Raw genomic sequence first — 24,654 nt, forward strand, 5'->3', positions numbered from 1 at the left:
ATTGTTACAAGCATAAAATCCCATGTAGTAATACATATCAGACTTTGACTTGTTTATTTTTCTTTTACCTCACAATATTCCACCATCTTCAATACCAAGTAAAGCAACTCTATTTTTGGTAAAACTTACCATGGAATGAGTATTCTGGTTATTCTTTCAACATGGTTATACCAAGCTGTATTTTCATTCTATTTACCTTTTAGCATCACTAACAATTCAATTTTGCGAAATTAAACAGCTTTGGTTCAAGGAAAACTTTGTTTATAGACATTACTATGATAAAAGAACATAATCTCAGGTATATGTTGTAACCAATCACCTGTATTTTTCCTCAGTTTTCTTTTAGTTTGTTTTCAAAGTGCTCCATCTGACTGCATGACATGTGCATAGATTAGTCTCACGTTTTACTTTGACTGTGAGATCTAGAATACACTCATTCTCTCTTTTAGATTTCAAATGTATATCTGTAATATATGGGTTAGGAAGATTATTAGGAAGTGTCTAAAACTGAATCTCCATGGAGCTGGAAAGATGACTTGAGAGTTTAAGAGCACAGGCTTCTCTTCCAGAGAATCCAGGTTTGATTCCAGAACCAAAGGAGGCTCATTACTATCTGTTACTTCAGTTCCAGGGGATTCAAGGCCCTCTTCTGGCCTCCCCAGGTACCAAACACATGGTACACAGACCATGCTGCCAAAACACTTTCACAGACACTCATATTCATTCATTCATTCATTCGTTCTTTCTCTCTCTCTCTCTCTCTCTCTCTCTCTCTCTCACACACACACACACACACACACACACACACACACACACACACAGGGGGGGGCATACACATGGTACACATACATATATTCAGGTAAAATAGACAGACAGACAGACAGACAGACACACACACACACACACACACACACACACACACACCCCAAACAAACAAACAAAAAACTGAATCTCTGTATAACTAAGATTGATACAATCTACATTCTACTACTGCTCTATAATTGTTATAGTCAAGAAAGCAGCTTATAATTCAGCTGAAAGACTTACTTAGAAATAGGGTTTACACTGGCCTCCACAATTGTCAAAACTTTACAATTTTTAATATTTTCTGGAAATTCTTGGATTCCTAGAAAACAAACAACCAAATTAATAGAATATATTACAGATATTTCAGTCTTGGGGAACAGGGGTATTACAAAGGCCATAATAATAATAAAGACATTGTGGAGATTCAGAAATTAATTACCAACTAATGAAGAACTGACATCAGTGCAGATCAGGCCACTTCCACAACTATCTGTCTGTCTCCTTTTAGCTCTCTTTCATCTGCCACCTTATAGCTGCTAAATTGATTATTTTCCTGCCTTTTCTTAGCACTTCTGGAAATCAGTACCTTTTCTATGAACTAGTTAATGATAAAATGTACAACATGTAACATTCTATTTTTTCCCTCAGGTAAAAAGATGCCTGTAATCCCAGCACTCGGGAGGCAGAGGCAGGTGGATCTCTGTGAGATCGAGGCCAGCCTGGTCTACAGAGCTAGTCCAGGACAGGCTACAGAGAAACCCTGTCTCGAAAAACAAACAAACAAACAAACAAAAAGAAAACTGCATTTAAAATGGTGGGTTCCAGATTGGGCTGGTCCTATGCACATAAAAAAGAGAGCTGCAAACAGAGCTGCAGAAGGGAAGGGTGGAAAACAGGGGTGAGTCGCCCTAAACTGTGCCTTGGCTGCGCAGTGCTGTCCTCTCTAAAAGAAACATTCTCCAGTGTCTTCCCATGTCTCTCTCTCCTCTCTTCCACCCTCTTACTACACAGAGTCCAGGACAGTCTCTACATAACTATTTAAGGACCACAGTGACTCCTCACACTTTGATGTGCACTGTCACGAGACCTGCTGGACATGTGGGTCCTGCATGTTCTTCAGACAAAGTGAGGTAAAGGACTTTTAACTCCCAATCTGTTATAGACCTGTGTATTAGAAATAGACTTTTAAGTTATTTTAGTAAAAGATTCTCCCCCCCCCCCCAACCACCCCAAGACAGAGTTTTTCTGTGTAATAGTCCTGGCTCTCCTGGAACTCACTCTGTAGCCCAGGCTGGCCTCAGACTCACTGAGATCTGCCAGCCTCTGCCTCTCAAGTGATGGGATTAAAGACGTGTGCCACCACTGCTCAGCTTAAATTTTGGTAAAAGATTCTAAGCATATACTCATTTCCTTAACTTATACCACAAATAATCTGTGAATTGGCAGCAGACCACAGCCCAATTTTAAGTGCTAGTACCGCTCTCCTCTAAATGAACACTAATTATGGACTTTGGAAAAGCATCCCTAAGTCCATTTTCTATAATCTCCTTCATTAACACGGTGATTATCCAAAAGGGTTGTCACTTTGGGGTTATTTAAGATCACATCGATTCCATGTTAACAACATCAACAACAACAACAAACTTACTGTAACACTAAGTGCAGAGTTCCACATGTAAAATAAACGATGCAAAATCTATAACTAGTATCTTATTTTGGTCAAAACTCACCAATGACCTGGGTGTGGTAGAAGGTATGCTTAACTTATGCAAGGTCCTGGGTTTAATACCCAGCATCATCAAAGAAAAAAGTCACCAACAGACACCAAAATTAGACTAAAAGTATATTAGTAATAGTGTGAAAAAGATTCCTCCTATAAGAAACTTATAGAAGAACAAAGAGTTACTGAATCTGATGAATACCACCAAAATGAAATGCTTCAGAATTATTAGCAGTTACCAGTTAGCTTTATCATGTGGCAACAGAGAAAAAATGCAAAAGCATACAATTTTAATTTAATGATGGGAAGCATCAAAAAAAATAATAAAAATCTTCTATTAAGAGAACTGATAAAGAAATGCCAGTGTGATAAAAATTATCAAGAAGAAAAGGAAACCTGAGTGACTAGGAGGAGGAATCTGTCTTAAGAGAGCTGACTAAATGTAGCACATGAAAGCAACCAAATCCAATATGGATGCTGAGAATGTATATTGCTGGTAAGACATCGCCAACTGTGAAAAAGAATCTGGTGGTTCCTCAAAATGTTACATATAAGATTACAAATGGCCCAGTAATTCCACTAGTAGGTATATATGTGAGAGCATGTAAAACATGTGTTCAAATAATGTTATAAATGAATATTCCTATTATTTAAAAGAGCCCAGTATCCCTCAATAACAAATGAACATATAAGCATAATGAACAGAATATAGTATGTTCACACTATGGAACATATATATACCAACATATGGTACAATAAGGATGAGTTGAGTCCTGAAAACATGCTAAGAGAAAGAAGGCAGACACAAAAGGTCATATAGTTTTACTTATTTGAAAAATCCACAATAAACAAATCTTTGCAGAAACAAACAGAGCAGATATGAAGTTACCTGGTGTTGTGTAGCTATTTCCTACAAATTGAAACTTTCAATTGAAGCTCACTGACTCAGAAGGCCAGCAAACTTTGGAAGAGTCACACAGGCTCTCCCCAAGACTATATATAAATAGTAAAGAATCTGGGGAAGAGGAGGCTGCAGTTCGGCTTCCCTACAAGCTGGGCAGGAAGCCAGCTGATGAACCTTTCACGTACTGTCACCAGCTTTTTGGTGATCCAGCTGTCCAAGAAGCACCCATACTTCTGTAAGTAACCCCAGTAAACTCACTGGGCTCAGAAAATTAGACCTTGGAATAATTTCTTTGATCTGTCTGTGCTGCACTATCTGAGGTGACCAAAAAAAAAAAAAAAAAAAGTTTGCCACATCTCCATAGGAAAAAGTCACCAAACACCAGAGCCTAAGAGATGCTAGGCAAGGGAACAGCAATTCTTTATAGGATGATGAAAACATTCTATATAGACACTGGTAATGGTGAAATAAAACTGAAAATGTGCTAAACTCTACCAAAATGTATAATGTAAGAGATCCTTTAGTTTTCAATATTTATATTATTTCAATATCTATACATTATCTATAATTCCTAACCTTGCCTGAACTTTACATAACACTTTTTAAATACTTACTAAGTTTGTTCAGGTGCCTGAAATTCAAAGACATCTTTATTTTATTATTCAGCAAATAGGTTCCAAATACAAAGTGGAAGACATGAACTACAAACACTAGAACTTTATCAAAGTTACAATGTAGTAACTGGGCTGGGGAGGTGGCTCAGGCAGAGAAGTGCTTGTAGTACAAGAATGAGGAGTGAATTTAGGTCTCCAGCACTCATGCAGAGACGCTGGGCATGGAACCACAGGCCTGTAACCCCAGCTCTGGGAAGGTGGGGACGAGAAGAAGCCAAGGGCTTGATAACTAGCTATTCTAGCCAAATCAGTCAGTTCCAAGCTCAAAGACCTTGTCTCAAAGAAGTAAGGTGGCGAGCAACTAAGAAAGACACTTGTCTTCAACCTATGACCTGCACACAAGCACAAAGACAGACGAGACAAGCAGGCAAGTCGGCATGCATGCACACACACACTCACGCACATGTGCACACACACGCGCACACACACACGCACGCACGCACACACACACGCACGCACGCGCACACACACACACACACACACACCCCAATGTAGTAAAGAAAATGATCTTACCATACTGTTACTTCCTACCCTAGTAAAGTTCTTTCTCATTATCTTTTGTCTTTTTTCCTACTCTTCCAGATCTCTTAAGGTTGTAAGATATAACCAGGCCTCATTCTTGGGTTTCCTCCTAGGCTTATGAACTTATAGTAAATACACCTAATCTTAGTCATTACACCTCATCTATATAGTGACAACTTTCAAATGTATACCTCCAGAACTGGGTTTTTGTTGTTGTTATTGTCGTTTCTCTCTCTCTCTCTCTCTCTCTCTCTCTCTCTCTCTCTCTCTCTCTCTTTTCCAAAACAGGGTTTCTCTTTGTAACAGTCCTAACTGTCCTGGAATTCACTTTGTAGGTCAATGAGGCTGGCCTTAAATTCACTGAGATTCACCTGCCTCTGCCTCCCAAGTGCTGGGATTAAAGGTATGTGCCACCACCGCCTGGCTCCAGAACTGTTTTTTTGACTTAACTCTACACTCTTACAAATAACTGGATGAGATGTTAGTGTCTCAAACAAGAAAGCAAACAAAGCAAGTAAATAAACGAAAAGCCTGAGTTCCGAAGACAGCCTAGACAATGGAAGAAAATCTTTGTCAGCTATACTTCAGACAAGGGCTTAATATCCAGAATATATAAAGAATTGCAAAAATTAAACACATACACAAACCTGCAATCAGAAAGGTAATTAGGCCAACGAGCTGAGCAGACGGTTCTCAAAGTAAATACAAATGGCCATCAAAGTACATACATTACAAATACTTTGAGATCTACCTCATTCCAGTCAGAATGACTATAATCAAGAAAAATAAATGTGGGTGAGGGTATGGGGAAAAAGGAAGACTAAATTTTTTTTAATTTTATATATTGTCATGAGGGTTGTTTTTTTTTTAAGATTTATTTATTTATTATGTATACAGAAGAGGGCGCCAGATCTCATTACAGGTGGTTGTGAGCCACCATGTGGGTGCTGGGAATTGAACTCAGGACCTCTGGAAGAACATTCAGTGCTCTTAACCTCTGAGCCATCTCTCCAGCCCCAGGAATACTAAATGTATTCACTGAAACAGTCACTACAGAAATCAGTGTAGAGGCTTCTCCAAACACTAAAATCAGAACTACCTAACAACTCCATGGCATATACCCAAAGGGCTATATCATACTCAGAGATACTTGCATATTCATATTTATCACTCATCTTTTTACAATAGCAAGGAAACAGAATCCGCCCAGATGTCCACTAGCAAAAGGATGAATGAATAATGACAACCTGAGATATAAACACAAAGGTATTTTACACACACACACACACACACACACACACACACACACACACAGTTATGAAATCTGCAGGCTCAGGAGGACAAGCACCGTCTGTTCACTTTCATAGTCCAATGTCAGCTTTAAGGTTCTTTTTATTTTGTGTGGGTGTTTCTTTCCCCAGCATGTACGTCTGTGTACCACATGCACGCCTAATGTCTAGAGGCCAAAGAAGAGCCTCAGACCCCCGAGACTGCAGTTGAAGCAGTTGTGAGGACTGCTCCAGGTCCTCTGGAAGTAGCCAATGCTGTTAACAGATGAGTCTCTCTCCAGCCCCAAAGGGCCCAGGCTGGCCTCTAACTTGGGAGCCTCCTGTTTCCTCCTCTTCAGCATATTCTACCAGTGTGGGCTGCTACAATCTGCCAAGTCCTAGCTTGGCTTCTAGCTGCTAAACCTGTGCATCTAGGGGAAGCAAATATGGCCACAGGGCAAGAAACTAGAAAGGGGCCCTTGCCTAGGAAGGGAGAAGACAACGGAACAGGAGATGTTAATGTGAAAGGTGAATACTGTGGGCAATAGAGTACAGGTATGGAAAAGGAGGGGCAAGGAGATGGAAGGATCTCGGAGGCGGAAGGATCAACCAAAATAAAAGAATGTATGAATATGTTACAAGGAGGGGGCTGGAGAGATGGCTCAGAGGTTAAGAGCACTGACTACTCTTCCAGAGGTCCTGAGTTCAATTCCCAGCAACCACATGGTAATGAGATCTGGTGCCCTCTTCTGGCCTGCAGTCATACACATGCTGTACACATAATAATAATAAATAAATCTTTAAAAAAATTTTTTTAAAAGACATTCATTAAAAAAAAAGAAAGAAAATGTTACAAGGAAACCTGTTATTTAGTAATTTAATTGAAAACTATTCCTAAGTTGCCCTTTGAAATGGCAGCGCCTACCAATTCCTCCATCTCAGCTGATAGCAATCTTCTCTTTCCAGTTGCATGATAAAATCAACAAGGTTATTTGTAACTCTCTTCTCACATTCACATATGCAATCCATCATGAAACACTGATTCTACCTTCAAGGATATCCAATCTACCCACACCCATTTCTACCACTATTATCTCTAATAACTAAAACTGCATTTGAATTGGTTGTTCTACCCATGTTCTCACAGACTCTTCATATACATAGCTAAACCTAAATATCAACGTTCATACAAATGCCTACAAGGCCTTACATTGTCTGCTTCTATAAATCATAACCTGTCTTTATTCCTAATATAATTTAATTTAGCTTATTACTCTGTTTTTACTATCCTGTCCCTGTGTTTATTATGGATACTAGAACCTTATAAGAAAGAGTACAAGTGTTATCTAGTCTGAGGCAGAAGAGAAAGACAGGGAAAATTAAGGGGACAAAGGAAAGAAACCCTAAACTCCTAGAACCTTTCTCAAGGACTTTAGACAATAATAACTTTTGTTTTGCCATTCCTATAGACAAGAATTCATATAATCAGTCCAGAGTCAAAAGTTCCAACAAAATTAAGAAACCTTGCTGTAATGGTTACCTATATAGTCAATGTTTCTTTTATAAAGACATTTTAAGTAATAATATTAAAATACCAATGAATCAGGCTATAACCAAGTATGGCCTTTGTCCTTTCACAGCTATAAACCTAAAAGAAATTTGTGATCTCACAAGAAACTCCATTTATAGTAAAGATGTGTCCTTTCTGTGTGTGTTTTGTTTTAAGGAATGGTCTCACTCTGTAGTTGAAGCTGTCCTGGACTCACTGTGCAGCCCAGAATGGCTTAGAAACCATGCACTCCTTGTGTGTCAGCTTTCCAAATGCTGGGATTACAGGCATGAGTGGCCGTACCCCACTTAAAAGACATGTCTTAACCCCCTTGTTCAATCTTTCTGTCCCATGGTTTTACCTGATCAGATTATTCTATCCAAGGCACTTCAGAAACCACCCTGGAATCTCATATACCAAAAAGTACAAGGAGAATGGAAAGATGATCCATTTGCCATAGAAGCATGAAGTTCGGAGTTCAGATCCTCCAAATCCACATAAACAAAGCTGTACTTTGCCAGACACTAGTGGCACACACCTTTAATTCCAGCCCTCAGGAGGCAGAGGCAGAAAGATCAAGGCCAGCCTGGTCTACACAGTGAGTTGCAGAACAGCCAGGGCTATACAGGAAAAACAAAACAAAACTATGAACACCTCTAATCCCATGTTGGGGAGGAGGAGATAAGAAGGCCCCTGGGGTTTGTTGGCCAGCCAGTCTAGCCAAATCAATAACCTCCAGGTTCAGGTAGAGATGGTGTCTCAAAAAAAATTGGAAAGACAGAGCCCAAGTGTGGTGATGCACACCTTTACTCCCAGGAGGCAGAGGGCAGAGGTAGGCAGATCTCTGAGTTCTAGGCTACATAATAAGTTCCATGGTAGCCAAGGCTACAGAAAGAGATCCTGTCTCAATAATATAAAATAAAATGATTGAAGAAGATACCTGACATTGATCTCTGGTTCTATTACACATGCACATTAACATACATACATAAATGCACAATAAAATAAGAGGGGGGGAGGTCTTTCAGCAACCTTTTGAGGTAAAACTTCATAAGACAGTGAAATGGCATACAAAAAGTCAGCTCATTCTGTTCTTATAAATACAAAATAATTGCAATTTTGTTAAAACCTACATAAGTCTGTAATATTTAACCATCAACAGATAGTTGTCCTAGTAGAAGCTGGCCAGGCATTCAGAAGGAGAATGCTCTGCTGAACTACTTCACAGGACATCAGTACCAGACTAGGCCACTCTGTGACCATGACAAAGCAAGACAGAAACAAATTAAAACAACAAACGCAGATACATGAAGACAAAAAAAAAAAAAAAAAGACTGTTGTCCAAAGCAAGAAACACCAAGCATCCCTTACTCCAGTTAAGACATGAATCTTAACTAATGATAGCTTGACCATTGCCGTAGTCTGTCCTACAGTAAGACTTAAGACAAAGTTTAAGATAGCCAATCATAGAATTACCCGATGGCATTTCACTGGAGAAACTCTCTGAAGACAGAGTTTTGTCTCTTTTTTAAGTTTAAGAAAACTTAAACCTTGCCTAAAAGTACCAGGTGAACTGAAATCTAAAGCTCAAACCCTGTAAGTCTTAATATACTGAGATTCAACTGAACTCTTGTGTACAGGATTTTGCTCACTGAAAGCCCAATTCTTCGGTTCCTTGAGTTCCTATTTCTAGTTTCAATGTGTTCTGCTCAAGTTGACAGGCGTCATGTTTGCAGAGCAAGCACTTCACCCAACTTCAGCCATCCCCACCACACTCCCAAGTACTTCAACCCTACACCACACTGCCTGGAAACTGAACACACAGAGGAACTATGTAAAAGACTGACAACTGAACACAATCAATGTCCAACTCTTTCAGCTTTTTAAATAAATCAATACAACTTGCTGGAGCTATTAATAAAGTACTCGCAATGTTTCCTGAATCCTTCCAAATAGGGAATAAGAGCTAACAACCTCAAAATGGTATCAGATATGTTAAGCTATTCAAATATTAAACTTAACTGATATAAAGCCTTAAAAAAACACTGTATCTTAGAAAACTTTAGAGCTTCTTATTCAAGATTACTGTGATCAAATGATAACAGAAAAACTCTTCTCAGAATATAAAATGCATTTACTTCTATCATGGTGGTCAAGTAAACACTAAGTAACATTTCAGTAGCTTTAAGATATAATCCAGACCATATTCACTTAACCTAATGTGCTCGTTAGTGTTTATCAACATTACACAAACTAGAGTCATCTGGGAAGAGGTGTCCTCCTGACAACTGAGGGCAGCCTCCACCATACTGGCCGACCGGCATGTCTGTGGGGCATTTCCTTGATTAAGGACTGACATGGGAGGACCTGGCCCATTGTGGGCAGTGCCACCCCTGCACAGGTAGTCTAGTCCTGGGTTGTATAAGACAGCAGGCTGAGTGAGTTATGGGAAGCAAGCCATAAACAGCCATCTTCCGTGGCCTCTGCTTGTTAGTTTTTAAGCGGCACTAGGAACACATCCTGAACACGACAAGACCACAGAAGAGTTTTATTAAAGAGGATAGAGGTGACAGGCCTGTTTGAAACACACGTGGGTGAGGAGATAAGGGGGGCTCATGCAAGATGGCACCGGCTTTTTAAAGGTTGGGCCACGCATGCGTACAAGAACTCCTGTGGGTACTCCACGCATGCGTATAGATTACATGGCTGCGTGGGCGCGCTTTACGCAACCACGTAAGGCCACAGAGTCCCGATCCCGCAAGATGTATGTCTGACCCGGAGATGGCTATTCTGAACCAGAAATAGTTAGGCGGTCCGCCGGGCAAGCCCAACCGTGTGGACATGTAATTCTCTATCACTGCTTCCATTCCTGTCTCCAGGTTCCCGAGTTTCTGCATTGATTTCCTTCAATGATGGTCTCTAACTGTAAGCTAAAACAAACCATTTCCTTCCCAAGTTGCTTTTGGTCATGGGGTTTATCATAGCAACTTGTCTCTCACAACTAGCCACACTGGTTTACCCACAAATGAATGTTGTTTTTTTTTTTTAAATCATCTCTTTAATAAAGTGGACTTGTAAAGATATATACATTAGGGTTAAACATTACAGGCTTATCAAAATCACCTCTGCTCTCGGTATGTAAACTGGTTAATTACAATGATGACCATAAGCAATTAGAAAGACTAGAATTTATTAAGCAAGGTAACAACTCTGACATTATCACAGTTCCATCTCTTCCTCAGCTCTATTCACCAACAATACACTGGAGCTTTATTCAAGCATCAGTTAAGGATAAAAAGGAGAGGGATGGATGGGCATGGTGGCAGACATCAGTGACCCTGGCCTCAGAAGGGAGAGGTAGGACTACCACATGCTTGAAGTCATTCTGGTCTACAAGGTCAGCTCCAGGACAGTCTGGGCTATACAAGACCCTGACTCAAAATAAATACACAAATAAATAAAAATATAGTTTAAAAATGAAGTAAAAAAGAAGAAAATATAAAGAATGAGTAAAATGCGAGTAATCAAAGAGAAAAGAGGTCAATTTAATATTTCAATTAATATAACTTGCAACAGTTTATTGTCAGTATTAATGTCAAATCTCAAGGAAAAATAGTTTAAACACTTACCCTAATATTTTAATTACCTGAAATGTTTTTCTAAATCCTCAAAAACACTCATGAGCTCAAAGAATCATTTAAGCAAGTGTTTGGTATTAGCAAAGAGAAACCTCTACAACTGGTAAGACAGACTCTACAGGCTACTAGTCGGCCATGACCACATTAGTATATCGGCCCTTATGGAGCTGCATCAAAGTCGAGGGCACTAGCTGAATGATGCTTCAGTGCCTGACACAACCTGGTTTATTGAGTGCTGAGGATCTGCAAGCAACAATAAATAGAAATACTTTTTTTAAATGAATTTAAATATGTAAACACAAGAATTTAAAAAGGTAGCAAAATGCTAACAACTGGTGAATCTGTATTTCTTCAAGTCTTAAGAAGGATTTTTTTAAATTTTTCTTAACATTTATTTTATTATGTATACAGTGTTCTGTCTGCATGTTTGCCTGCAGGCCAGAAGAGGGCACCAGACTCATGATAGATGGCTGTGAGCCACCATGTGGTTGCTGGGAATTGAACTCAGGTCCTCTGGAAGAACATTCAGTGCTCTTAACCTCTGAGCCATCTCTCCAGCCCCATGAAGGATTTTTATTGGGTATGATTTTTTTTATTTATTTTTTAGTATGTATATGAGTATTTTGCCTCCATTTAAGTATGTGCACCATGTGTGTGCCTGGTGCCCATGGAGATGACAGCATCAGATCCCCTGGAACTGGAGCTACAAGTAGTTAGGAACAACATGGGTGCTGGGAACTGAACTCAGGTTCTCTGTAAGAGAAGAAAGTATTCTTAACTGTTGTAACATTCTTCCAGCTCCTGGGTATGAAATTTTAAAAACAAAAAACCAAACCAAAACAAAACAAAACACCAAGATATCCTCTGAATGAATCCAATCCAACAAAAACTATAAATCGCCGGGTGGTGGTGGCACATGCCTTTAAACCCAGCACTTGGGAGGCAGAGCCAGGGGGATCTCTGTGAGTTCAAGGCCAGCCTGGGCTACAGAGCAAGATCCAGGAAAGGCACAAAACTACACAGAGAAACCCTGTCTCAAAAAACAAACAAACAAAAAAACCTATAAATCAATTTAAGACATTTTTTAAAAAGATGAAACATTAAAGTTTGGACAATAATGTTAAATGATTCTATAGCAAAAATTAAAATAGTCACCCAACTCTGGGTGTGGTTATGTTGTCGTATTTTTCTGTTTTGTTTGTGGGGGTTTTTTGTTGTTGTTTTGTTTTGACAAAGTCTCTCTCTCTCTCTGGAACCTAGAACTTGCCACTAGGTATGCTAGCCAGTGAGCACCAGTGATCCATGTGTCTCGACCTCTCACACCACAATGCCAGGCTTTTTTACAGAGGTGCTGGGGATGGAACCAGGTCTTCAAATGCTTGTGCAGCAAGCACGTTACTGACTGTGCTGTTCCTTTACAGCTCGCAGTAATCTGAATGAGGATGGCCCACACAGGCACAGCCTATGCTTCAATGACTGGTCCCCAGTTGGTGAAAGGATTAGAAGGTGAGGTCTTTTTGGAGGAGGGGTGCCACTGGGGGTGGCCTTTGATGTTTCAAAAGCCCACTGCAGGTCCAGTGTTGTCTTTGCCTGCTGCCTGAGCATCAGCATGTGAAGTTCTCAGCTACTGCTCCAGAGCCCTGCTTGCCTGTGTGTCTCCAAGTTGCCCACCATCAGCATCATGGACTAACCTCTACAACTGTAAGCCAGCCCCCAATTAAATGCTCTCTTTTTTATAGCTGCCTTGGTCATGACGTCTCCTCACAATGAAACAGTAACTAAGATACTGGCTCTACCGCAGAACACTAACCACTAGAAACTTCATCTAGACTACTGTAAAGAAATAAGTCAAAGCCTTAAAATGGATTTACTCTTTAAAATAATGTAACGAACAATATCAACGTAATCATTTCTGCTATAACATGTGACCTAAGAGCTTTATATGGACTGTCCGTATGGAATGCTTTATACAGCTTGCATTTAGTAAAGAAATGCATATGCCTTTTTTTTACTTAAGATTTTTTTTGGGTGTAGGTAATTGCTTAGTTACTAACTTGACAAAGTTAACTGTAATTTGTGAATACAAAGGGACCATGACTATTCTAATTCGTCCTAAAATGAAGCATAGTACATCCTAGAATTTATGAGAATCAATACAGGAAATTCTATTATCTACATGCTCATATCAGAACAGAGTGAGCTTAGAACTAGGGCCATAGGACATGATTATTATGTACTGTCTGAGGATGCTGCTGTACTAATTTGGTAGGATTTGTTTCTAAATATTTTTTCCAAACATTGAAAAGAAAACATTCTCATGTATTCCATGCCTACCATTTAAAATCCCTATCTTATTTAGTGCTTATTAAAATTTGTATTTTAGGGTAGGGCATTAAAAAGTTATCCTCATGTGATTCATTCTTTTTTGTAATTATAAAATATACGTTCATTTAAAAAATTTAAGAGCTCACCTTTTCTTCTCTCCCTGACTCTCTGAAAGATTTAAAAGTTTAAAATATTATCTTCTATGCTAGGTATAGAAAGCTGAACAAAATTCCTTATTTGTTAATAATTCATTATTCAGGAAATCTATATATGCCTCAGTTGAATGTGGAAAGAAAATCTTTCAAATGCAAAAAAATTAACACCTTTTAATAACTTTTTGTTTTGTTTTGTTTTTGTTTTTTGAGACAGGGTTTCTCGGTGTAGCTTTGCGCCTTTCCTGGAACTTACTTTGTAGCCCAGGCTGTCCTCAAACTCAGAGAGATCTGCCTGGCTCTGCCTCCCGAGTACTGGGATTAAAGGTATGAGCACCACCGCCCGGCCTTTTAATAACTTTTTAAAAAGTCACACAAATTAGGAATAGTTCTATTTCTCCACATAATAAAGGCCTAATATAAATTCACAACTAACATCATATTCAACAACTAAAAGTTCAAAGCTTTCCTTCTATAATCAGAAACAAGACAAAAATCCCTACTGTCATTACGTCCATTCAGCATAGTGCACCCATTCACCACAAAATGTTTCAGTCAACTATCAATCACACAAGCAACAACAATCTATTACAATGTAGTTGAAAAATCCCTACTGTCAAATGCTGCAGTAGGCTCCAGTGTCCAAGTACAATATATTACTCAGGTATATGTGGTGATGCCGGTGTAAACAAACCTGTGCTGTCAGTCAGATAAAACTCTAACCTGACAATTATAAACAGCAAGCATATAATGCCAAATTAACGTTACTGGCTTATATACTGTTAAATACTATTATTCTTTATAATAATTTTAAAGAATACTTGTTATGATTTGGGCCTTAAATATTTCCAATGGCTTTACTGACAGTCTCGAAGGTTGTTAGGAGACAGTACAACTTTCAGATAGGTGGGCATGGAAAAAGGAAGTCAGGTAGTCAGGGCACATTTTGAAGAAATACTGTAACACCAGTCCTCCATTCTCTGTTTGATTGCTGGCTGCCATGGGATGACTGGATCCCAACACATGTTCCTGCCACGATGCACTGTGCCACCAGCACAGCAATGAGGCCAGAAGCCATATACATCTCAAACTGCAGAATTGTGAGTCATTAAGAATCTTTGCTCCTTACATTATTTTCTCAGGTATTTTGTCAGAGCAGTGCAAGACTTAGCACAGAACTCCTTCCTACTTATTAAGGAAACATTTATTGTATTATAATCCAAGTCACATTCTCATACACCCCATGCCTACCATTGCTTGATTAGATTGAGACCACATAAGCAACCAGCATGGCAGATGACCCTAAGGGTGCAGCAGCGGCACTCATATCTTGGTGGTATGGACTCTCTCACGGACTTAAGACCCACTCAACAAGAGGGAAATCATGTCTGATAATGGAAAGCCAGCCAACTACCCAGGGCTAGTTAAGTCATGGATCTTGAAGGAGAACCTATACCTGACACTTTAATAAACCAGCATGATCTCAAACTACACTCTACATATTTATCCTTATGCATATAGATAAGTACAGCTCTCACCCCTCATAAAAGTAGCTTTTCTTTGCAACAGACAGAGATCATTACCAGTCAAAATGTAGAGAATGTAGAGAAATGTAGAGAAAAGGGATCATGTGGTGTCCAATACTGACTGATCCGTCTACAACACAGCTTCCGTGCCTAAGGCTCAGGAATCATTGCAGAAGACGGGGCAGAATGACCGTAAGAGCCAGAGGATCAGGTAGTTTGCTGTGAGATTCTGACTTCTAGGAACATCAGAGAAGCTACACCCATAGTCTCCTCAATACGGCTGCCTAAACAAGACCTGAACACCACCACCAACAGATATGCTAACATGAAAGGGGGGAAGCCCACAAGAACTCAACCCTAGACAAAGAACTACAGGGATTAGGTATGGTAGCACAGGCCTTTCATCCTAATACTTGGGAGGCAGAGACAGCAGACCTCTGTTGAGTCTGGTCTCACTGACCAGTAGTCTGGTCTACATAGTAAGTTCCAGGACAGCCAGGGCTATGCAAAATGACTCTTTCTCAACACCATCTCCCCCAATACACATACACAAAAAGCTTAGAGGCAACTAAGGAATATGGAGAGTGGGAGAGATAGTCTTCCTCAGGGAAGACCACCCCAAACTGGTTATCCAATATTAAGTGTTCAGCCCTGAAGTCATACACGTACAAATAACATATAGGCTGAGAAGATTGTATTTATATTTAGGTAAGAACAATTTTTTAAAAAGAGGCCATGAATTTGAGAGGAGAGGGTTACATGGGAGGAAGCTGGAGGGGGAAATTATACTATTTCAAAATATAAAATATGATTTTAAAAAGACCATATTCTATGATATTTACCAAAAAAGACCTGTGCTGTATTTCTCAGAAAAACTTGTAAATGTATAGTCATTAAGCTATGTATAGCCATATTAAGTCCTAACCAGAGTAGGCAACAGAAAGAAATGAAAAGGGTCAACATTAAAATGGAACATACAGAAGTCACACTTCTAAATTTATTTATTTATTATGTGTCCCTGCAGGCCAGAAGAGGGCACCAGATCTCATTACAGATGGTTGGGAGCCACCGTGTGGGTGCTGGGAATTGAACTCAGGACCTCTGGAAGAGCAGCCAGTGCTCTTAGCCACTGAGCCATCTCTCCAGCCTGGAAGTCACACTTCTATATGCTAACAATAATCGATCCAAAATTCTTCTTTTAAAGCAAAATCCCATTTATAATAACAAAAAAGGACTTCAGGAAACAACAAGGCTATCATGAAAGAAGCTAAACTGTAAATAAATGGAAAGGCTACCTCATGTTTCCAGATGAGAAGGAACAGAACTGTTGATCCAAGGTACTATCAAAATTCTAAAGACCTTTTTCACAAAAACAATCCTAGCAGAGCAGCACAAGAGACTCTGAAGCAAAAGTGACCTTGAGTAAAAGGAACAAAGCTACGGCCTCACACTGTTTAACTTCAAAACTCACCTGCAAGCTCCAACACCGAAGGAATACGCGGCGGGTACAACAGAAAAATGCCAATGGAACGGAACAGAAGGGCAGAAACAACAAAGGTACCAGGAACACATCTGCTTTGAGATATCTGATTACACTAAGATATGTCACTGTGATTGGTTTAATAAAAACCTGAGCGGCCAATAGATAGGCAGGAGGTACAGCAGGACTTCTGGACGGAGAGCTCTGGAAGACGAAAGGCAGAGCTGCCAGCCAGACGCAGAATAACCAGGGCAGGTATAATGGAGATGAGGTAATGAGTGTGTGGAAGAATGTAGATTAAAAATATGGGTTAAGTAATAACAGCTAGTTAGAAACAAGCCCAAGCTAATGCTGAGCTTTCATAATTAATAATAACTCTTTGTGTCACTTTTTGTGAGCTGGCAACGCGAAGAAAAATCTGCCTACACACATCACAAGGAAAGGAGGGTCTCTTCAGTGGGACTGGAAAAAGCACATGTCCCTGTGTAGACTGCGGGAGCCCACAAGGGTTTCCTAGTGAGAGCTGAGCTTGCTTTACCCAGCAGAGCTGCATTAGAGGATCGCTTGACCATGTGCACGGTTACCAGGTGATTGGAAGGGTCCGCACTTGGCTGTGCTGAGGGAGGTCTTTGGTTCACCTCTTGGCACACCTATAAATAGCCCTTTCAAAGAGACAGAAGGGGCTGGTGGATAAGGATCCAGGCCCTCCTGAGCTATCCTATGTTTCTATCTGACTCTCTCTCTCCTCTACCCTTTATCTAAATATTTCTCACTTCTCCCTCCTCAAGAGTACCCTGGGAAAAAGTGGGAGCGGGTCTCCCACTACTGTGGGATTCAAGGCATGAGACCAGATATTGTAAAACTACTTCCTAAGAAGCAGCAGCAGCAGCAGCTGCTGCGGGAGCTGGAGAGAAGGCTCTGCAGCTAAGAGTACACTGCTCTTCCAGAGGACCTGGGTTCAATTCCCAGCACTCACATGGCAGCTCAAAACTGTCTGTAACTCCAGTTCCAGGGATCTGACACACTCACACAGATATACATGCAGGCCAAACACCAATGCACATAAGATAAAAATAAATCATCAAAAAAAAAAAGCCACCTAGAAAATGGTTTTGTAAAAATATGACAACAAAAAGATAGAGAACAAATACAAAACTAAACTTGTTACATGAAACTAGAAAGCTGTGCACAACCAAACAAGTCAAGGATACTGTGAAAATACAGTTGTCTGAGTGAGAGAAAATGGTTTGCAAGGCACACAACTTCTGAAGGAAAGAGAAGAAAGGTCTGCACTTCTATGCTCACTGCAGTATTACTCACAAGAACTAAGATGTGGAATCAACCTAAGCTCCTATGAATAAATGACTCAGTAAAGGAAACATTGTATGTACATATGTACAGTGCACCACTCTTCAGTCATTAAAAAAGGAGACCTGGTCATCAGCAATAGTATGGATGAACCTAAAGGCTATCACGTTAAGTAAAATAAATCAGGAATAAGAAGATGAACACCCCGTGATCTCCAATACTGAATATTAAAAGGGCAAGCTCACAGAAGCAGAAAGTGAAATGGTAGTTAGCAGAAGCAAGGCAGAGTGAGGGAATAGGATGATAAATGTTGATCCAAGGCAAAACTTTCGGTTAGGAGGAATACATCTGAAAGGCCCATTGTACAAGATGGACTATAATGAAATATTTAATATGTACTTATTTTCCAGTTGTTTTGAAGTATCACAAATTTTATATTTATAAACAATTATAAGCCAAGAATATGACACTAAATTTTATTGCATTTGACATAAAACAGGTTACAAAACTTTTGAAATGGGAAAAATGTTATTGTATTTATGTAAAATAGATTGTAGATGAAGTTAATAGATTACAACATACTTTTAAACATTTGGAAAACAGAAATTCTAACAATGAAATTATGTATCTGGAGGACTTACCATTTTTGCTGACATCCAGTTCCCTGAGATTAATAAGATTTGCAATGGATGCTGGTAATGTTGTTAAGTCATTGTCTGGCAAACTTAGTTTATGTAGAGACTGACAGTTAAAAAGTTGCTAAAGAAAAAGAGAGAAAGGAGGGCTTTGATTACCTTTTACATTTCTTTAGGTATTTCATGAACTAATTTTTATACAATTAATATCCATACTGAAGCTAAATGACTTAGGCCTTCTTTAACACTAGAAAATACATAACATACAGACCAATGCCTCCCACTGTGCTGACTATGCTACTGTGGATCTAATAAACTTCACTCACTTAGAATGACTTATACTTCTAACCTGCACCCAGTGAGAACCAGTATATCAAACATATATGGCTATGATGTTGTCTGAAGCTGTCAAAGGACAAGTAGCTGCTACAGAATTTAAGTTCTGGAGCTTGCCTTTCAATCAGGCTTACTCCAAAAAGCCATACTGAAGAGCATCCCTTGAAAAGTGTAGAAGTGTTCAGTCTGTGGTAGGCACATGTTCAGTTTCTTACACTGTTACAGTCAGCATCTCTCTTGCACAGGCCTCCACACTGAGACCCTAATTCGTGACTAACCGAGGTTTTCCATATTCTGTCAGAGAACTAGTCATGGGAAGTAAGGATTTGTTGGAGTACACAGTAACAATGAACAGTAAACTACAAAATATACTATAATCACAGTGTAGGTGTGATTCACAATCATGTAACTGGAGACCCTTAACATTTTTCCACAGCTATTAAAGACCTCCACAAAATTATCAAGAATAAACTGGTCTTGGTGACTGAAACCTATAATCCCCAGATCTGGGAAGCTGATGCAGGGGGATTGCAGGGAAGTTTGAAGCCTGGACTAGAAAGTGAGATTCTATCTCAATGAAATGTTTAAAAAATTAATTACCTAGGATAGAACTGGCTGTCAAATGCTTTTAGTATTGGTCATCACAATTAAAAGCCTTTGTATACTGTTATCCAGGATGTTCACAAACATACAGTTATCTAAAACAACTATTTTATGAAACAAGGTCTATATGCAACATGCTTTATTTTCTGTTATATTACAGTTAGGGTTGCTAGATTAAATACAGGATACCCAATTAAATTTGAATTTCAGATAAACTATTTTTTAGTATAACTATATCCTACATACTGTATACTTAATACAAATTATTTCTTGTTCATCAGAAATTCTTATTTAAGTCTTCTGTAATTTTATTTTCTAAATCTCACAGTCCAAATTACAGTTTTATAACTCAGATTAGATTGTTCTTTGGTGGTTATGGTTGGCTGGTTTTGAAACAAGGTCTCACTACACATATGATCCAGGCCAAAGCAGAACTCACTGTGTAGCTCCAATTGGCCTTGAACTGGGGGCCTTCCTCCCTTAGACACCAGCATGCCCAGCTCTAACCAGGTTTTTAAACCACCAACTTCAAGTCTCCATTTACAGCTTCAAGGGGCATGGTGGTGCACACCTTCAACCACAGGCCTGGGAAGGAAAGGCAGGCAGATCCCTGAGAGTTGAGGACAGTCTAGTCTACAAGGTGAGACCCTGTCTCAGAAAAACAAAAACAAAACAAAAACCACAAACAGCCATTCAGATGGCTATAAACCCTAATAAACAATTTAAAGCTACTGCAGTTTTTTCAAAAAACATGAAAACATACAAATAATAAGAGGAAACTAGGAGCATACTAAAAAAAAATTAATAAAGTGGTATTCTGAGGAAGAACTCCACAACAGCCATCTTTTTCTGCCAGTTATTCGATTTCAGAGATGCATGTTCTCCAAACCAATTCCAGACAAAATGGAAGAAAGCAGAATCCCACTTCTAAAACTTATAGACCCATGAAAGCATGATGTGGTAGCTGAAGTGACCATTAGCCCCAATTATACCACTGCACATAAAGGGCTTATAGAATTTACAATAAGACAGTTAAATTTAATGGCTGGAGAAGTTGTATGGACACATTATCTATTTTGATGGCTATAATATGCTTCAAGTAAAAATAAAATTTTAAGTTATTCACACAAGTACTGAAACAACTTGAACATTTTGAACCGTTCTTACTTACAGTAAGACTAAACCAATGAATGGAACACATGTACAAGAATATAAGACATAATAGACATGTGATTCCTGACAGTGTTAACATACCTTGGGGAGCTCTTCGATCTGATTAGCATCTAAATAGAGCTCCTCTAAGGTTTTCTCAAAGGTGAAGATCTCTTTGGGAACTTGTTCCAAGCTGCAATGAGAATAATCTAGCGTAGTGACCGTCTCCTCTTCTCCTCGTAGACAGCGACATGGCACCAACCGCACAAACAAACTTCGTTTTGTAGTCATTTTAATAGCTGCAGCATGTAGATAAGAACAAATCAAATTGTATATAATATAACAAACAACTTTTCTAACAAATTACCATCCAGATAGCACAACTCAATATGCTACAGACAAAATACCTCCTGACCACCACACACACCCAATGGAGCATACTTGAGATTATTTTAATGTCTACATTTATATATCTAGTGGGCTTCAAATTAGGACTTCAAGTTAAACTCAAGCACTTGAGTGCTTTACAAAACAATCCAAGAAGTAATCATTCATATGTTTTTAAACCATGCTTTGAGAAGTCTGCTTAACTCTCAAAAACCATGATAAAAGATTTCTCTCTAATTTCTGGCTCTAAGAATTGTTTCTTAGTGAAGAACTTGACTATACACATTTCTGAATAGGAAATGACTGCACAGACATGTCCAGGTCTTCTTAACCATCCATTAGGGATCAATCACCATTTAAGTTTCCTATGGTTTAACTTTCCTACAGTGGTGGTTTGAAAGAAAATGGCCCCCAAATGGAGTGGCACTATTAGGTGTGGTCTTGTTGGAGGAAATATGTCTTGTTGTGGGGGCGGGCTCTGAGGTCTCTTTGGCTCAAGCTTCCCTCAGTGTGACGACAGTCAGTCGACTTCCTGTTGCCTGCAGGATGTAGCACTCTCAGCTCCAGCACCACACTGCCTGCACACCGCCATGCTCCCCGTCATCATGCTCCCCGTCATGATAATGGACTAAATCTCTGAAACTGTAAGCTAGCCTTAATGAAATGTTTTCTGTATAAGAGTTGCCATGGTCATGATGTCTATTCACAGCAATAAAAACCCTAAGACACTATGATTCTCCTACATGAAAATACCCATCTACTTCAAGTATAATTTTGTTTCAATGAAGTACTAGCCTATAGTTTTTAAAAGAGCTTAAAGATTCTAAATTGTTTAAGATTACATGTGAGTAAACTCACTTAAAATACAGTCTTTCAGTTAACAAAGAGAAAAAGCCAGTTTTGAATTAGTAAAAACTCACAAGGTCAATTTTACTAAGAACTTGTGTATAAATTCCAACGAGGCTAACATTAAACTAGCAGAGTACTAATTTAATAAAATGAGAATGACTGCCAATTAGTAAGCAATTCTCTGTCCATAAATACAATTCTTGTCTGAAGCACAGACAGAGTACTTTTAACTTAACCTGAGGTAAAGTCACTAAGACCTCTCAGGCACAAAACATAACACAGTATAGAAAACTCAGTAAGAAAGACAAGTATCTTAAATATTTTAATTACTGAAAAATAATCTATGAACAAAATGTCAATGTTTAAATCAAAACATAATCAGTATTATTTTTTTCCTTGACTTGCAATCCAACATGGCTCTGCAAGGCACTATTTCCCACTTTATGATACCTGAATGTCTGACCACGGCCAGGGCTCCTACACTCGTTCACACACTCTGACTTGACTGAACCACCAGACACTATGGATAAAGTATGTAGATATTTTCTTTGTCTTCATTACAATTTTCTAGGGAATGTCCTATTGTTTCCATAAAGAAACAGAGTTTCTTAACTAGGAAACAACGCCAGATATTAAAGATTTTTAACATGGTAGTGTTTCTTTTTTAGAACTACAAGGACTCACAAGGTATATTTTTATAAAAGCACGTAATACACATTTGAACTAGATCCTCAAAACCCAGTATCAGTAGGTCTATTTACACACGACTTTTTAAGAAAATCTCGTAGGTCAAGTATCAGCTGTTTTCACCTGAGGCTGATGGTACAGTACAATGATAAAGTACTTGCTTATCAACCATGTAAGGCTCACCCTGGTTTAGAACCCCAGCATCGCACACCCAGAAGGTTTACATTTAAAATCTATGTCTAGAAAGAAATATACCCACCCCCAAAAAAGGCGTACTGAATTCTTACTAACAATTCTATGTTTATAGATATGTACATTTTACCAACAGGAATAATAGTTCATTCAATAAAGAATTTAACTGCTCAAAGAGGATTAAACATTCAGTTATATACTGTTAAGATAAATTTTAAAATCCTGGCTGGTGGGAAGACATCCACAGACCTGCTGTATGCCACTTGGCTCAAGCAGATGGAAGCCATCCACAGGCTAGTCTGGGTCCTCAAGGCCTAGGCTGGCTGAAGATATTCTTGGGCCTGCCTGACACCTTGTGGTGCTGGATGGAGGGTGCCATCATGAGGAGCAAATGTGTGGTGGAGAGATGAGAAAGAGAGAGGAATGGCTCACTTCTGTGGAAAAAGGTAGAATGAATGAAGCAAAGGTGGTGAGGAGCAGGACAGTATTGGTAGCCTGCTTGCCACTAGGGGCCATGATGACCTCTGGGCCTGGGCTGCTGCCAAGGGCCATGTCTGGGTCCGTGGATTATTACAGCCAGGTTCTGTGCTAACATCCATGGCCCATGTTGCCAAAGGCCTCTCGGATACCTGGGTCTGGGCTGCCATCTGTGGCCATGCTGGTGTCTGAGGGCCCTGCCACCTCTGAGCCATGCTGATCTGCTTGGATGGGTCTGCAGTGCCAGCTAGGGCCACGATGATATCCGGGCCTGAGCTGCTTCCAAGGGCCATGTCTGGTTCTGTGGCCCTGCAGCAGTAGCCAGGGTCTGTGTCGATGCCCATAGCTCCTATTACTACCAGAGGTTATGATGTGGCTGCCTGGGGGGTCTGGGCCACCACCTGGGGCTATGTTGGTGTCTGAGGGGCCACGCTGATCTGAGTGGCCTGCATTGCCACCTGGGGCCATGGTGACATCCAGGCCCAGCTGCTGCTGAGGACCATATCTGGGTCCGTGTTCCTACCACAACCATGATTTGTGTTGAAATCTGTGGCCCAGGTTGCCACAAAGGCCTCACTGATGCCCAGGGTCTGGGCTTCAACCTGTGGCCTTGTCAGTATTTGAGGGCCTTGCTGCCACTGAAGCCATGCTCATCTGAGTAGTCTGTGCTGCCACCAGGGCCATGGTGATGTCAGAGCCTGAGCTGCTGACCAGGGCCACGTCTGTCTGGGTCTGTGTCACTATACAGCAGCTAGGGTCTATGTTGATGTCTACAGCCCATGTTACCAAGGGGGTGGGGGGGCATAAGAACCATGCATGATGAAATTCGAGGGCCATGCTGAGCTGGCCCTGCCCGTCACAGAAGAGCTGGCCCCAATCCTTACCATGGGCATGGGAAAGTTGGCCCTGATGGTGTGGGCATAGGAGAGTGGGCTTTGCCCTGAGCCTGAGGGAGACGGCCCCAGCAGCCAGTTTCTGACCAGCTCAGCTACCACTTAGGCCCATATCCAGGGCTTCAGGTTGGCCCACCCTAACATCTACCCCATCTATGACCTACTGGAGCATGTGAAGGAACCAGTCCTGTGCCCGTAGGGATCTCTATGACTTGGGGAGGCTGCAGGGTATCTGAGGGGAGTTTGGGTGAAGGTCCACTGATGATGGTGGACCAGAAACCAGAGGCTTTGAACCACACCAGTGACTTACTAAAATGAACATTCACAAGTAAAGCTGATAGAACAAAAATATACTGCCTGACACATTGTGGCTGCCAATGCCACTAAGATGAATAAAGAGGTGTTGGAAAGGCAAGAAAGATGGAGGAGCAAAGTGGTTTTTTTTTATTTGTTTTAAATTTTTTAAAAAATTTCTTGGGGGGGGGTTGCTGCAAGGGTGAAGGACAGATATGGAGAGACTGGGAAATGAGTGGAATTAGGGTGCATGATTTGAAATTCCCAAAGAATCAA

The 24,654-nt window shown here is 40.0% G+C and overlaps 1 protein-coding gene across 7 annotated transcripts in view; it reads right to left on the reverse strand.

Annotated features, from left to right (window-relative positions):
- Nucleotides 1-24,654, reverse strand: part of Erbin (erbb2 interacting protein) — a 107,917-nt gene that overhangs the window by 53,488 nt on the left and 29,775 nt on the right. For all 7 annotated transcript variants that reach the window (XM_036207213.1, XM_036207219.1, XM_036207218.1 and 4 more), the window contains exons 2-4: nt 20,702-20,898; nt 18,515-18,632; nt 1,048-1,126 (exon numbers count right to left, since the gene is read on the reverse strand). In XM_036207213.1, the coding sequence (XP_036063106.1) occupies nt 1,048-1,126; nt 18,515-18,632; nt 20,702-20,890 (386 nt within the window). In that variant the 5' untranslated portion in view covers nt 20,891-20,898. The remainder of the gene's footprint in view (nt 1-1,047; nt 1,127-18,514; nt 18,633-20,701; nt 20,899-24,654) is intronic.

This window comes from Onychomys torridus, chromosome 15, assembly GCF_903995425.1.
Source record: "Onychomys torridus chromosome 15, mOncTor1.1, whole genome shotgun sequence".
NCBI classification, from domain to species: Eukaryota; Metazoa; Chordata; class Mammalia; order Rodentia; family Cricetidae; genus Onychomys; species Onychomys torridus.